We start from the raw sequence: 16,657 nt of genomic DNA, 5'->3' as shown, positions 1-16,657 counted from the left end.
ATTTTGGAGCCCCCCAAAATAAAATCTGACACTGTTTCCACTGTTTCCCCATCTATTTCCCATGAAGTGATGGGACCAGATGCCATGATCTTCATTTTCTGAATGTTGAGCTTTAAGCCAACTTTTTCGCTCTCCTCTTTCACTTTCATCAAGAGGCTTTTTAGTTCCTCTTCACTTTCTGCCATAAGGGTGGTGTCATCTGCATATCTGAGGTTATTGATATTTCTCCCGGCAATCTTGATTCCAGCTTGTGCTTCTTCCAGTCCAGCATTTCTCCTGGTGTACTCTGCATAGAAGTTAAATAAGCAGGGTGACAATATACAGCCTTGACGTACTCCTTTTCCTATTTGGAACCAGTCTGTTGTTCCATGTCCAGTTGTAACTGTTGCTTCCTGACCTGTATACAGATTTCTCAAGAGGCAGGTCAGGTGGTCTGATACTGTGCATGAAAAACTGCTGCATAAAACATGCAAAATGTAAAGAATAATAAAATATGCACTTAATCACCAGCCATGTAAAGAAGAAATAATATTACTATCCCCCCCCCCAACCTTGTCTGCCCCTCCCTCCATTCCTTAAGGCAGCCAAATAGAGAAAGAATTCATTTTCTTAAACTTGTTCACCTATTTTATTTAAATTGCAGCAGGACGGAAATATGCCAACTCTATCCAATCTGACACAGACACTGGAATATGTCTTCAAAAGGGTTTTTATCACTTACATGGAAAACTGGCGCAGGAACACAACGGTTGAGCAAGAGGCCCTGCAAGCCAAGGTTGATGCTGAGAACTTCTACTATGTCATCTTGTACCTTATGGTGATGATTGGAATGTTCTCTTTCATCATTGTAGCCATCCTGGTGAGCACAGTGAAATCCAAGAGACGAGAGCACTCCAATGACCCATACCATCAGTACATCGTGGAGGACTGGCAAGGGAAGTACAGAAGTCAAATTGTGAACCTAGAAGAATCAAGGGCCACCATCCATGAGAACACAGGTGCAGCGGCGCTCACGATGTCTCCTTGATCAGAGGTGGAGGCATGGAGTCAACGTCTGATACGCAAATAGGAAGAGATGCTGGTTCTATGGAGTCAACCCAAGTTGTCATGCTTCGAAGACACTAAGTTCCTCACTCTCTGTTGATAATTTTCATCGAGATCCCGTAGTTGATCAGCTAAGAGGACATTTCAAGCTCATGCTTCACATTTGCTCTGTGGAACAATAATTTATGTCAAAGACCTCTTTTCCTTTCTGTGCAATGTCAGTGTCATTTTAATCAATGTCAATAGTGAAAATAAAACCAAATTTGAAGTAATGTGCCTGGGCAGTGGCAGTGGGGATAGAAAGGAGAAATTAACAAATCATTGAATAGTCTCCCTTGTGAAATATTATTCTGTATGTTTGACTGATTCATTTTATAAGTAGCCAAGGTGTATTATTCAGAAATGGAGGTTCAAAAATCTATCACTTGCTCACTAGATTGAAGTAGGAGCATTTATTTATTAATTCATGAATATTTGTCTGAAGTGACAAATGAACAGAACCACAGGTTTCCTTTATGTGTATTGCTTCCTTGGCATTGAGCTTATTTGGAAGTGGGAAGACAGAATCAACATTTCATAAGGCAGAGTCCACACCAGATAAATAGAATCTTTAGGAACTACCTAGTATAACAAAAAGATATTTTTAATTAACATTTTAAATTTTACAGAAGACTAACCTAAAAGTTCTTGTTATTATAGAAAAAAAATAATATGTGAAAACGCTGCCTAATAAACCACTCATTCTTTTCACTCAATTTATTTTCTTGGTTACAGTCACTTATTTTATGTTTCAAGAAATCTATTTTCATGAATGTATGGAAAGTGGCTGAATTACTGAGGTCTACTGAAGAGCTAGGCGGTAACTACTTCATATTTTGACCATGGGGGTCATGATATTATAGAATGTCAGGGCCAAATGGCACCTTGGAGATCACAGAATCCTTGTCAGACCATTTCATTTATGGATAGGCAACTCCAGTTCACAGATTAGGTGACTTCATTCCTTAATTCAATCAAGTACCATTTATTATCTGTCTACTTGGGTCAATGGCTTCCCTTGTGGCTCAGCTGGTAAGGAATCTGCCTGCCATGCAGGAGAACTGCGTTCAATCCCTGGGTTGGACAGATCCCCTGGAGAAGGGAAAGGCTACCCACTCCAGTATTCTTGCCTGGAGAATTCCATGGGTTGTATAGTCCATGCGGTCACAAAGAGTCGGATATGACTGAGCGACTTTCACTTTCACTTTCTGGGTCAATGGCCCAGACCAGGAGTCTACAGATGAATGTGATTCCCTGAGCTGGAGGAACTCACTCAGCAGAGAGGGAGGCAGACACAGAGAGGGAGTCAGAACATCCTGATGATATAACGTGACAGGGTTATAATGGAGACCAACACAAAGTGGGAGGAGCCAGGACAGAGGGCCTGCCTAACTCGGGTTAAGGTCCAGAGAGCAGCTGAGAGGGGAAAGTCAACAGCAAGACAGATATATGGGGTGTAGCCTCATGAAGTTCATGCCCCCTTGCTTATACTCTGCTCCTTCCCCAGCTCCCTGTCTACTCAGCAGAGACAGGGCATTGTGAACAAAGCCTCAAGTCTCAGAGCACTGAGACAAAATTGAAAAGAGGAGTCCTTCTTCAGCATCTCATATGGATTACAAGATTTGTCTCTTTAGAGTGAAGTACAGTATGTCTGTTTCCTAATAACAAGCATGCGATTGTGCTAACAGAAGCATTAAATACACTGTTGAGGAAAGCCACCCATATTCCAAGAGCATTTATGGCAAGAGTAGTTTCTCTCCTTAGATGAGAAACCCAGAAATGCTGAACCACACAGAAATTTTTTTAATTAATTAATTTTCTTATTTATTTTGGTTGCATTCAGTCTTAGTTGTGGCATGCAAGCTTAGTTGCCCTGCGGCATGTGGGATCTTAGTTCCCTGACCAGTTCCCCGATCAAATCCATGTCCCTTCATTGGAAGGGAGATTCTTTTTCTTCTTTAGTTTTATTATGAAAAATTGTTAAACATTTACAAAAGAAGAGAGTAGTTTGGAAGGCATATTCTTAACCACTGGACTGTCAGGGAAGTTTCCAGAACATTTTAATCAACATGCCCAGAGCAGCAGATGGATAGCATCACTGATTCAATGGATATGAGTTTGAGCAAACTCCAGGAAGTAGTGAAGGACAGGGAAGCCTGGCGTGCTGCAGTCCATGGGGTCACAGAGAGTTGGACATGCCTGAGCAACTGAACAACCAGAGCAGCAACTCGGGCAACAAAATCTCAGCTTTGGATCTGGATCCAGACAGGAATCCAAGGTTTCTACTGACTGACCAAATTTACCTCCTTGACCAAATCCTGGTCAGGCTCCTTTGAACCCTCTTCTTGAAATGACCTCAACCTTGGCCTAAAAACCTTGCAGATTCTTGGCACAAAAGATACAATCTACCTCCTCACACTAAGAGACTTGAACAAACACTACCTGCATCCCTAAGGAGATCCTGGCCTGCTTTAAGGTGCCTGCCTAGGAAAACTTAAGGAGGAACCAGGAGAATGTACTATTTGTTCAGGCCAAAACCTGGTGGTAGACAAATCAGCCCTGAATCCCTGCTAGAGCATTTACTTTAGAAACCTTTCGATTATAAATCCTTTTTCTCCTCCTTTGAGGTATAAATCATTTACCACCCAGAACTGCCTTGTCCCTTTGATACGCTAGCATTCAAGGAGGTAACAGCTTTAACTTGCACCACTGCCTCCAGTCACAAAGGCTGAACATTGTTTCTCCTCCAGGTAAGTGTCTATTGACAGACTCAGACGTGGTTGACCCAGTCCCCTTCACTTTTTATAAATTTCCACCAGACTCTGCTCAAGTAGCTGCTGTCTAACCCCTTCTTATCTTTTTTTTTTTTTTTTTTTTTAATTTTGGCTGCACTGGGTCTTTGTTGAGGCACACAGACTCCGCTTTCTGCAGCACGTGGGCTCAGTTCCCCGAAGGCAAGTGAGATCCTAGTTTCTGGTCCATCGATCAGATCAGGGAAGTCCCCCTCCTTCTCCTTTTAAAATGTTCAGTTACCTCTGTACAAACCGAGCTTGGTTTATGCTGGGTTCTCTCCCCTATTGTGATAGTTACTGAATAAAGTCCATCCTTTACACTTCAACTGATGTCAAGCTTTGTTTATCTTTGACACAGAAAAACAAATTAAGGGGGAAAATATCTAGGTTCCCCTAATTAAGTACATTTTATTATCATCACCTAAAGTATGGAGCCAACACAGATGGTTAGCAGCCAACTTCACTTTGGGGGAATAGGAGAAATGCCCAATATTTACCAGCATTTCAGGTCTACAGCCACTGGTACCTGCTCCACTTTGTCACTCCAGCATCAATTCCCACTGAACCCAGCCTTGCCACATTCAACCTGGCAACTAAAAAAATGCCAGTTTCAACAAGTTGCTGGTTTTCTTTCCCACCCGTCTGCTTTTAGAGTTCTTTCCGGTTGATCCATATAAACTGAGTCCCATTCACTTTTTACAGCAGAGCTCAGAAGCCATCTGAAAAGGAACCCATGGCAGTGGCTGCCCTGATAGTCGAGGTTCAGATTACCCAGATTCAGGTCCCAGCTCTGGCACCTGCTGGCTTTAAAACCCTGCACAGTTTAATCAGTTTGTGTCTCCGTTTCTCCATCTGTGAAATGGTTATACTCACATCATGTCTTTTATAGGCTTGTAAGACTTTTATTAGACAATAGCTGCAAAGTGCTTAGAGCAAAGCTATTTTTGTTACTCTCTCCAGGAAAACTTGGCAGAACTTGTTGACAGAACTAATCCCCTACTCCCCAGTCCCTCAGTTTGTCCTTTCCTCTGCACTCCCAACAGGATTCCATGAGACTGCCTGGGTTCAAATATCAATTTTGCCACTCCAATTCACACATTTCCTTGAATCAACCACTTAATCTCCCCCTGCCTCAGTTTCCTCAACCAAAAAAGGGTGAACTTCCCTGTTGTTACCCTGGAATTTGGGGTGTCCACTTTGCACCCTCGCTTGGGAGTGGGCTCAAATTCCACTCCGGTTTACCAAGCACTTGTTGAATGAAGGAATCTGGGAACCTAGTAACGGTCACCCTACCACTATCCCAAAGGAAAAGGAATGCATTTTTGGCAGAGAATATAAAGGCTAAATTTGGAAACTTCTGAGGACCCACATCAGACTGGGTCCAACAACAGACTGGTTCCAAATCAGGAAAGTATGTCAAGGCTGTACATTGTCACCCTGCTTATTTAACTTACATGCAGAGTATATCATGAGAAATACTGGACTGGATGAAGCAAAAGCTGTAATCAAGATTGCTAGGAAAAATACCAATAACCTCAGATATGTAGATGACACCACACTTAAAGTGGAAAGTGAAGAAGAACTAAAGAGCCTCTTATAAAAGTGAAAGAGGAGAGTGAAAAATTTAGCTTAAAGCTCAACATTCCCTGGTGGCTCAGATGGTAAAATGTCTGCCTACAATGAGGGAGACCTGCGTTCAATCCCTGGGTTGGAAAGATCTCCTGGAGAAGGAAACGGCAACCCACTCCAGTATTCTTGGCTGGAAAATCCCATGGACAGAGGATCCTGGCAGGCTACAGTCCATGGGGTTGCGAAGAGTTGGACACGACTGAGCGACTTCACTTTCACTTTCAGAAAACTAAGATCATGGCATCCAGTCCCATTACTTCATGGCAAATAGATGGGGAAGCAGTGGAAACAGTGTCAGACTTTATTTTGGGGGGCTCCACAATCACTGCAGGTAGGGACTGCAGCCATGAAATTTAAAGATGTTTGCTCCTTGGAAGAAAAGCTATGACAAACCTAGACAGCATATATACTTGGCCAACAAAGGTCTGTCTAGTCAAGGCTATGGTTTTTCCAGTAGTCATGTACGGATGTGAGAGTTGGACTATAAAGAAAACTGAGGGCCAAAGAATTGATGCTTTTGAACTGGTGTTGGAGAAGACACCTTGAGAGTCACTTGGACTGCAAGGAGATCCAACCAGTCCATCCTAGAGGAAATCAGTGCTGAATATTCATTGGAAGGACTGATGCTGAAGCTGAAACTCCAATACTTTGGCCACCTGATGCAAACAGCTGACTCATTGGAAAAGACCCTGATGCTGGGAAAGATTGAGGGCAGGAGAAAGGGACGACAGAGGATGAGCTGGTTGGATGGCATCACCGACTCAATGGACATGAGTTTGAGTGAACTCCGGGAGTTGGTGATGGACAGGGAAGCCTGGCATGCTGCAGTCCATGTGGTCAGTAAGAGTCGGACACGACTGAGCGACTGAACTGGGGACCCTCTTGCCCTCGGCGGCACACAGCGAGGAACACACAGGGATGAGAGACAGCTGACGCCCCGCGACGCCCCGCTCTCCCGCCGCCGTCCTCCTCCTCGAGCGCCGGTCAGTGGAGAACAAGAACGTGGCCCCGCCCTCCCCCGGCGTGGACGAAAACACCTGGCCCACGCCCCGGAAGTTCGCCCCTGGCCCAGCCACGTCTGTCCAGTGACCCATGTTGCGGCCGCACGAAGGCCGCCCGGGCCCATAGCGCGGATTCCAGAAGCGGGAAACTGTGTCCGCGGCCCAGGCCTACTGCGCCGCGGAGCCGCTTATCCGCCATAGCGGCGCAGGCTCCCTGCACCGGCGCGCGGAGCGGTGCATTTCGGGACGTGTAGTTTCCCCGTGAACTTCCCTGGTGGCTCAGATGGTACAGCGTCTGCCTACAGTGTGGGAGACCTGGGTTCGATCCTTGGGTCAGGAAGACCCACTCCAGTACTCTTGCCTGGAAAATCTCATGGACGGAGGAGCGTAGTATGCTACAGTCCATAGGGTCGCAAAGGGTCGGACACGACTCAGCGACTTCACTTCAGTTTCCCCGCGGCATGGTGGGAATCGTGGTTTGTGTGCAGCCCCACCTACCCGCCATGGCGCGGAGCCGCCTACCCACTATGGCGGCGCAGGCTCCCTGCGCAGGCTCATTGCGCCGGCGCGCGGAGCGGTGCATTTCTGGATGTGTAGTTTCCCCACGGCATTGTGGGAGTGGTGGTTTGCGCGCGGTCCGGGAGCTGGATCCTCCACGGGCTTGAGCTGTAAGTGGGCGGCGTCGGTGTCCGCAGGTTCCGGACCCGAAATCCGGCTGTTCTTTTGGGGGCGCCCAGGCATCGCGTTCGCGCTTTCTCTCCTTGACGCTCTCCAGCGGGACCGCGGGGGTGCCAGCCACCACGGCCCACCCCCGCGGAGCGTCCGGCCTGGCTGGCTTGTCCAGGCACCCCAAAATGCACGGATCCAGTGGCAGGGGGTGGGAGGGGGGAGGCATGTGGAGGCTGGCACGCAGGCCGAAGAGGGGGACCCAGATGTGGTTCCAAGCGAGAGAGGTTTGGGGGCGAGCGAAAGTCCCAGACGCCCTGTTGTGTAGGTGGGGTAGCGGTGGTCGCCCTTGGCCCTCATCCTCGGGTCTGAGCGGGGCAAGTTTTGCCCCCAACCCCAGTGCGGAGGCTGGAGAGGACTTTTACCTGGCCCCCCAAGTCACGGAGGGGCAGAGGCCCAGTTCCTCGCCCTGGGAACCCCAGCAGACCCCGGCGTGGGGCTCAGAAGTCAGCCCAACTGATAAAACCCACTTCATCTGGAACTACACCCGCCCCCGCCGCCCCCGCCGCCCCCGCCGCCCCCGCCGCCCCCGCCGCCCCCGCCGCCCCCGCCGCCCCCGCCGCCCCCGCCGCCCCCGCCGCCCCTCCACGCACTCATCGCTACTTCAAATGATGGGGTGAAGGGTTGGGATAGAAAGAGGCTGGGAATGAGAGCAATTTCGGGAAATTCAGATTAAGGACACAGCGTAATGAATGGCTGGAGTGAAACACCAAGAGACGGACCGACCCTTGGGTCTGTTAGGTAGAGCAAGAATGAAATTGTGGACTATACCTTGTTCATATTGCTATAATTAGCCTAATCAAGATAAGCCAGTAGCTTTTCTGTTTTCTTTAGGAGAAATCTAGCAAAGGAAAAATCAGGATATTTTTGCAGGAATGGGAATAGAGCCATCTCTTTCTAAGCCATTGTTATCTTTGAGTTTAAAGCTAAGACTGGATAGTTCCAGGGGAAGTTTAAAACTTCCTGCACTTCGTAGATTTTATGTGTTTCAAAACGGTCCCCATCTGGTTGGCTTTTGTAGTTCAGCCCTCAGACACCAGCTGCCTCCTGGTTCTAAGATTGCATCGGGTGTACATATGGCAGCAGAGCACTAGCCTGTTGATATTTTTAGCTTTCTCAGTTGTTCTCACTTGCTGGAGTCCTGCAGGGAGCTGCAAAACTGGCTGAGTTGCAACCTGTAATTTAGCTAGTGGAGGTGATGGAATTCCAGTTGAGCTATTTCAACTCCTGAAAGATGATGCTGTGAAAGTGCTGCACTCAATATGCCAGCAAATTTGGAAAACTCAGCAGTGGCCACAGGACTGCAAAAGGTCAGTTTTCATTCCAATCCCAAAGAAAGGCAATGCCAAAGAATGCTCAAACTACTGCACAATTGCACTCATCTCACATGCTAGCAAAGTAATGCTCAAAATTCTCCAAGCTGGGCTTCAGCAATACGTGAACCGTGAACTTCCAGATGTTCAAGCTGGTTTTAGAAAAGGCAGAGGAACCAGAGATCAAATTGCCAACATCCGCTGGATCATGGAAAAAGCAAGAGAGTTCCAGAAAAATATCTGTTTCTGCTTTATTGACTATGCCAAAGCCTTTGACTGTGTGGATCACAATAAACTGTGGAAAATTCTGAAAGAGATGGGAATACCAGACCACCTGACCTGCCTCTTGAGAAGCCTATATGCAGGTCAGGAAGCAACAGTTAGAACTGGACATGGAACAACAGACTGGTTCCAAATAGGAAAAGGAGTACTTCAAGGCTGTATATTGTCACCCTGCTTATTTAACTTATATGCAGAGTACATCATGAGAAACGCTGGGCTGGAAGAAGCACAAGCTGGAATCAAGACTGCCGGGAGAAATATCAATAACCTCAGATATGCAGATGACACCACCCTTATGGCAGAAAGTGAAGAGGAGCTAAAAAGCCTCTTGATGAAAGTGAAGTGGAGAGCGAAAAAGTTGGCTTAAAGCTCAACATTCAGAAAACTAAGATCATGGCATCTGGTCCCATCACTTCATGGCAAATCAATGGGGAAACAGTGGAAACAGTGTCAGACTTTATTTTGGGGGCTCCAAAATCCCTGCAGATGGTGATTGCAGCCATGAAATTAAAAGACGCTTACTCCTTGGAAGGAAAGTTAGGACCAACCTAGATAGCATATTCAAAAGCAGAGACGTTACCAAGAAAGGTCCATCTAGTCAAGGCTATGGTTTTTCCAGTGGTCATGTATGAATGTGAGAGTTGGACTGTGAAGAAAGCTGAGTGCCGAAGAATTGATGCTTTTGAACTGTGGTATTGGAGAAGACTCTTGAGAGTCCCTTGGACTGCAAGGATATCCAACCAGTCTATTCTAAAGGAGATCAGTCCTGGATGTTCTTTGGAAGGAATGATGCTGAAGCTGAAACTCCAATATTTTGGCCACCTCATGCAAAGAGTTGACTTATTGGAAAAGACTCTGATGCTGGGAGGGATTGGGGTCAGGAGGAGAAGGGGACGACAGAGGATGAGATGGCTGGATGGCATCACCAACTTGATGGACGCGAGTCTGAGTGAACTCCGGGAGTTGGTGATGGACAAGGAGGCCTGGCGTGCTGCGATTCATGGGGTCGCAAAGAGTCGGACACGACTGAGCGACTGAACTGAACTAACTGGGGAAGAGTTTATCATTTGGAGGCAGTGGGTGGGAACGAGTTTGATTAATTTGCCCTCTCCTCCACCCTCAACACACTCCTTCCACTGCTTTGCAGATGGACTTTTAAATGTTTTTCTTTCCTGAAGAGATGGAATTTTGTCACTCTAGATACGGCGATGAGGCAGCTGCCAGTAATGCTTTTACAGTTAGATGCTGTGATGTCAGAGAGAATGTGCCTTAGGAATTTCACAGTTGCAGCGCTGTTCTTTGGATTTTTAAAATGGTAACACTTTGGCTTGGAGAGGCTAATGGACTGCCCCCAGGTCAGATTCCTTGTCATTGGCGCCACCAAGCGTAGAGTACAGAGCTCCAGTTCTTCTGGTCATCCGGTGAGGTTCTTTATCCCATGCCCTGCTGTCTCATTTGCCCTGGCCACCACTTGCTTATGTTCTTCAGCTTACCATGTCCGTTACTGGAAAGACATTTATCAGAACAGTCATGGTTGGTATTTGTTTAGTGTTTTTCATATGCTGAGCCTGGTGCTTAATGTTTTTATAATCTAGTCTTTGAAGGAGAATTTACAGAGTAGGGAGCTGAGGTTTAGAGAGGCCTGGTGACTCATCCAAGATCATACTACTAGTAAACTTAGCACATGATTGCCAGAGGGCCAGACCACCAGGCATTCTTTTTACTTCCTGCTATAAGTTTTTTTGCACCTTTTTGTGGTCCTTGACCTTGCTAATTAATATCTAACTGACTTCACTAAGTGAGTCATTTGGTCTCAGAAAATGTGTGGGAAACAGCCAAACCTGTCTACTTACATATGTAGACAACTCAATAAAAATAGAGGTGAGAAAAATAAAGTTGATACAACCTTCAGTTCAGTCGCTCATTCATGTCCGACTCCTTGCGACCCCATGGACTGCAGCACGCAGGCCTCCCTGTCCATCACCAACTCCTGGAGTTTACTCAAACTCATGTCCATTGAGTCGGTGATGCCATCCAACCATCTCATCCTCTGTTGTCCCCTTCTCCTCCCGCCTTCAATCTTTTCCAGCATAGACATTTTAATTTACAACATGGATCATTCCTGAGATTATCAGAGATTGTTCAAAGTGAAAATTCCAGCAACAGGTTGTAACTTGTTGGGAACATATTTTTCCAGGGCGGGTCAGAATCTACTGCTTCTTATAGACAAGTCTTTTATACACGAAGGTAATGAGCACCTTCGGGCTTCCCTGGTGGCTTAGATGGTAAAGAATCCACCTGCAGTGTGGGAGACCTGGGTTTGAACCTTGGGTTGGGAAAATCTCCTGGAGGAGGGCATGACAACCCACTCTAGTGTTTTTGCCTGGAGAATCCCATGGACAGAGGAGACTGGTGGGCTACAGTCCATGGGGTTGCAAAGAGTCGGACACTGAGTGCCTTAGCACATGAGTGCCTTCAATCATGGTCATCTCATTTAAACAGATTTATGGTGTAAATTCCTGTCGTGAGCTTATCTGACTTTGAAAAAGTCCTGGGGAAAGCTTGGCTATCTTGTGCCAGCTGCTTGCTTATATTCGAGATACTATGACCTTGGATGTGAAGTTTAGATGCTTTTGTAAGTGAAAGTTTTCAAAAAAACATGTCTGAAGTTTATCTCATTTTCCCCATTCTAAAGGCCTGTGAATTTTTCTTAATCCTAATTGTAAGTCCATTTAAAGAAAGGTATCCCCGTGATTTTTTAATGCAGAGCTCCCTGTCTCCATTAAGATCAGACTCTGGGCCCGGACTGGATGAGTTACAATCCCAGTCCCTACTGTGAGTGTGGATGTGCTGCTGTCACGTGAACTGGCACTAGTGAGAACCCGCCTGCCAGTTCAGGAGACCTAAGAGGTGCAGGTTCAGTCCCTGGGTCGGGAAGGGCCCCTGGAGGAGGACGTGGCGACCCACTCCAGTGTTCTTGCCTGGAGAGTCCTGTGGACAGAGGAGTCCGTGGGGCTGCACAGAGTTGGACACGACAGTGCACATGCGCACGCACACACACATACTCCAAAGTATAGACGATAAACTACACCTCTTGGGGCAGGTGTGAAGACGAGCTGAGTTATTGGCACGCAGTGCATTTTAGCGTGGCCGGGTACAGTAAAGTGAAGCTGTGATTCCTAACGCTGAAAGTCTCTGAGTGGTAGAAGTACAGGCCCCCAGAGCCCATGTAGTTGACACTCCCTGTCTTCATTTACAGATGGGATGGAGGCCCCCAGAGGGCAGTCACTTCCCAGAGTGTGTAGGCCCTCCATCTAGAGCTCAAGTCTTCTGACTTGTGGGATATGTGTCCTGGTCTAAAACAGTGACGTGGGAGGCCTCAGAGCAAATCCTGTGTCCTGGCCGTATCCCTGCCTTGTCTCTTCCGCTTCACCTTCCCCTCCAGCTCCCTGACGTTTTAGAGGGAATTTTAAGATCGGAATGACTTTCTTAATACCATTTTCCCCCATCCTTGATTCCCTTCCCACCAGATATTTTTGAAAACCAATTTTAGCTTGAGGCTTTCCTGGTGTTCCAGCAGTTAAGAATTCATCTTTCAATGCAGGGTTCAGTCCCCGTCAGGGAACTGAGATTGCACACGCTATGTGGCAGCTAAGCCCACATACCTCTACTGCTGAGCCTGAGAGCCACAATAAAAGATCCCATATGCCACATCTAAAACCTGATGCAGCCAAATTTATAAATAAATCAATAAATGAACACTAAAGCAAAACAGTATTCCTTTAATTAATACTCACAGGACCCGAGACATAAAATGATATCCCTATCCACAGACCAGCTCTTGTTCAGGGCAGGAGGTGGGGAGAGGGTCAGATTAGGGCCTGAGCACCTTTGTCCACAGATGAATGGAGTGGGAGCACGCTTTCCCTTAGGAGCGGGCCAACACCTTTGCTTGGCTGTGCTCCCTTCCTGGGTCAAGAGCAGCCAAGGAGATTGTTCTGCTCAGCAAGAGCCGAGGCTGTCTCACTCGTTGGGGAGGACTAACCCTCCTCTTTGCAGAGCTTGCTGTCTTGGCTCGTGGGCCCTCTCTCCCCATCAGAGAAAAGTCTTCCTAAGGCAGTCTGTCTAGAAAACTCAAATTGACATGTTTCTTCTCTTCCCCATCAGAACAGTGGGACCTGCCCCAACCGGGTTCCCTCTCCTCCTTGTCTGCGTGGCTCACACGACCAGGAGTGGAGCCCCAGTTGGTCCAGCATGAACTGGAAGGTAAGAATATCATCAAACATTTATGGCTTTTGGGTTTTCTTTCTCCTGATTGTAAAAATTCAGAATAGTTCTGTAGAGATAAGTGGACTAAGAAAAAAAAAGAAGAAAATGCAGGAATCATGATATATAATACTTTAAGTGAACACATAAATGTACATTTTTTTTCACCAGACTTTCGGAGGAAGGCCTTTTCTTTGGGGGGCTTCCCTGGTGGCTCAGAGGTTAAAGCTCTGCCTGCAATACAGGAGACCTGGGTTCAATCCCTTGGTCAGGAAGATCCCCTGGAGAAGGAAATGGCAACCCACTCCAGTATTCTTGCCTGGAGAATCCCATGGACGGAGGAGCCTGGTGGGCTACAATCCATGGGGTTGCAGAGAGTCGGACACAACTGAGCAACTTCACTTTCACTTTTCTTTGGGAGGACGTTGACTGCCCTCAGATGTGCCTCACCTTGCTCGCAAAAACCATCCCTTCGAAGTTTCACCTATAATCTCACATTTTGGTTTCTTCAAAGTGGATGAAAAAGATTTTAAGAAGCAGTCAACATACAAAATCCTTCCTGATTTTTACACTATTCCTTAATCTTTCCCATTTGTGTTGCCAACAGTATTTTTTTTTCTAATTCAAATTGAGTCTTTCAAAACAGACACCTTAGTTTTCATGGAAATAGCATTTCTTTTCTGTGTTCATATTTCATGAGTGCCATGTTTAAACAGATTATCCATTATGACATCAAGTGCTACTTAAATATACTGACTGGCATAAACACAGCTGACCCCTGTAAAACTTTCAGTACAGCTGGTGGAAGCAGAAGTTCAAGGGCAACCAAAGAGTGTCCTGTGAGCTGCAAGCCTGCAGAAGCCTGTGGGCCACAGTCAGCGGGTCTTATAGGGGCAGGGGGTGTTGCGTTACGTCCTTTAAGGAAGTGGCGTGGGGTAGGTGCAGGGTGGCTACTAGGGCAGTCATGAAAATAGATGCTTTGAAAAGAATCAGATCAAGTCAAAATCATATGTCTTTTCACTATCCAGAGATGGCTGCTATTAATATTAACAATTTTGGTGTATTTTCTCCCCACGTTTTTCATATATATGTGTGTAATGTGTATATCTCCAAACTTAGGATCTCATTATATGTATTTTTTCAGTTATCATAAGCATTTTCTGATTCAGAACAGCCACTGGCTTTCATCACAGGAAATGGAAAGATCTGGAAGCAGGATCAGGGAGTCAGGAGACTACAGTTCAGTTCAGTCACTCAGTCATGTCCGACTCTTTGTGAGCCCATGAACTGCAGCACGCCAGGCCTCCCTGTCCATCACCAGCTCCCAGAGTTACTCAAACTCATGTCCATTGAGTCAGTGATACCATCCGATGTCTCACCCTCTGTCATCCCCTTCTCCTCTCTTCAATCTTTCCCAGCATCAGGGTCTTTTCCAATGAGTCAGTTCTTCACATCAGGTAGCCAAAGTATTGGAGTTTCAGCTTCAGCATCAGTCCTTCCAATGAATATTCAGGACTGATTTCCTTTAGGATGGACTGGTTGGATCTCCTTGCAGTCCAAGGGACTCTCAATAGTCTTCTCCAACACCACAGTTCAAAAGCATCAATTCTTTGGTGCTCAGCTTCGGATCCCCTTCTTCCCCAGCCCCATGGGGCCTAGAGGCCGCACAGTGGGGCTCTGGGGACTCTTCTCTAGGAGGAGCCTGGCCAAGGCTCAGGAGGTGGAGTGAAGACACTCTGAGGGCTTAGAGATGTAGGAACGCGCGTGTCACACGTGTGGGGTGTTCCAGAGCTGCCCATAGAAAGGCCAGGAAGGAAAGACGGGGATGAGAGCACGTGGGGCGATGGGGGCGAGGCGCAGCATGGGCTGAGACATAGTGAAGGGTTTGTAGCATGGGCAGAGGCTGAAGCGAGTAGTTGGTGACGGGGCAGCAGCTGGTACAGAGGCTGCATCAGCAAGGGCCAGCATGTGTGCTTGGTGCTCCGAGGCCAGAGCGTGTCTCAAAACCACCTCGATGAGTTAAAATATGAATTGCGGTCCCACCCACTGGAGTTTGATCGCGTTGGCCTGGGGGTGAACGAGTTCCTGGGTGGCGCTGATGTATCCCGGTGAGCCATTGCACAGAGAAGGCTTTCTTTTTAGTTGTTCAGGGACAGCAACCCACTTGACTACCCAGGCCAACCTGACTTGTCACAGAAGGAGTCCTTTCCTGTGTCAGGAACACAGTTTTTTACAGAAAACTGTAAGAAAACCGCCTGTACCTTCGTGACCTTCGGGCAGACACACAGCTCCAGGGCTACCAGGGAGCCCTTCCAGGTAGTGTCTGAAAGGAATGGCCTTCTGCCCAAACTGCAGTGACCCCCCCTACCCCCTGCAGGAGATTAAAGGACTGTGGGACCCCCAAGACATCCTGTGCTTCCCTGTCTACCTCCATCAGCCTGTGGCCATGAGCAGCGGTCAGCAACAGCAAGCACCCAGTGCCTTAGTACTTCAGCATCTGGGGGTATTGAAAATGTCAGTCACCGCGGGACTTCCCTGGCGGTCTGGTGGTTAAGACTCTGAGCTGCCAACACAGGGGCAGGGGTTTGATCGCTGGTCAGGGACCTAAGATTCCATATGCCGCAGGGCGTGGCCAAGAATAAATTTTAAAAGGCAGTCATTCTCATTACACGAGTATCGGCGTTTATTTAAAAAACTGATATAGAGCTAGACCACCCAACTATGTTTTCTTGATTCACTTCCCTGAAGGTTTGGGAGTTAATCTGAGGGTTTTGTTAGAAGGGAAATCAAAGGAAGAGATTTCATACGACTAAAAACTAAGATCATGGCATCCGGTCCCATCACTTTATGGCAAACAGATGGGGAAACAGTGGCTGACTTTTTATTTTTCTGGGCTCCAAAATCACGGCAGATGGTGCTTGCAGCTATGAAATTAAAAGACGCTTACTCCTTGGAAGGAAAGTTATGACCAACCTAGACAACATATTAAAAAGCTTTGTCAACAAAGGTCCGTCTAGTCAAGGCTATGGTTTTTCCAGTGGTCATGTATGGATGTGAGAGTTGAACTATAAAGAAAGCTGAGAGCTGAAGAATTGATGCTTTTGAATTGTGATGTTGGAGAAGACTCTTGAGAGTCCCTTGGACTGCAAGCAGATCCAACCAGTCAATCCTAAAGGGAATCAGTCCTGAATATTCATTGGAAGGACTGATGCTGAAGCTGAAACTCCAATACTCTGGCCACCTGATGTGAAGAGTTGACTCATTGGAAAAGACCCTGATGCTGGGAAAGATTGAGGGCAGGGGGAGAAGGGAATGACAAAGGATTAGATGGTTGGATGGCATCACTGACTTGATGGACATGAGTGGGTGAACTCCGGGAGTTGATGATGGACAGGGAGGCCTGGTGTGCTGCAGTTCATGGGGTTGCAAAGAATCAGACATGGCTGAGCAACTGAACTGAACTGAGAGATCTTGCACACCTGCCTGAAAGAGTCGCAGGAACAGTGGCCCTGAAAGTTTTCGCTTTAGCCCGTGTGGTGTCCTTGACTCCCACTGCACCGCCCGC

At 47.1% G+C, this 16,657-nt stretch overlaps 1 protein-coding gene across 1 annotated transcript; it reads left to right on the top strand.

Moving 5' to 3' along the window:
• Nucleotides 1-655: 655 nt before the first annotated feature.
• KCNE2 (potassium voltage-gated channel subfamily E regulatory subunit 2) lies at nucleotides 656-1,027 on the top strand. The gene has a single exon (XM_052649459.1). The coding sequence runs from the start codon at nucleotides 656-658 to the stop codon at nucleotides 1,025-1,027; it is 372 nt and encodes a 123-aa protein (XP_052505419.1).
• The last annotated feature ends 15,630 nt before the right edge of the window (nucleotides 1,028-16,657 follow it).

This window comes from Budorcas taxicolor, chromosome 1 (assembly GCF_023091745.1).
Source record: "Budorcas taxicolor isolate Tak-1 chromosome 1, Takin1.1, whole genome shotgun sequence".
NCBI classification, from domain to species: Eukaryota; Metazoa; Chordata; class Mammalia; order Artiodactyla; family Bovidae; genus Budorcas; species Budorcas taxicolor.
The sequence above is the reverse complement of the archived record's forward strand: the minus strand, read 5'-3'. Positions and strand labels throughout refer to the sequence as shown.

What these genes read in the sequence shown, in the direction of transcription:
- KCNE2 (XM_052649459.1), top strand. Translation starts at nt 656, where the DNA reads ATGCCAACTCTATCCAATCTGACACAGACACTGGAATATGTCTTCAAA.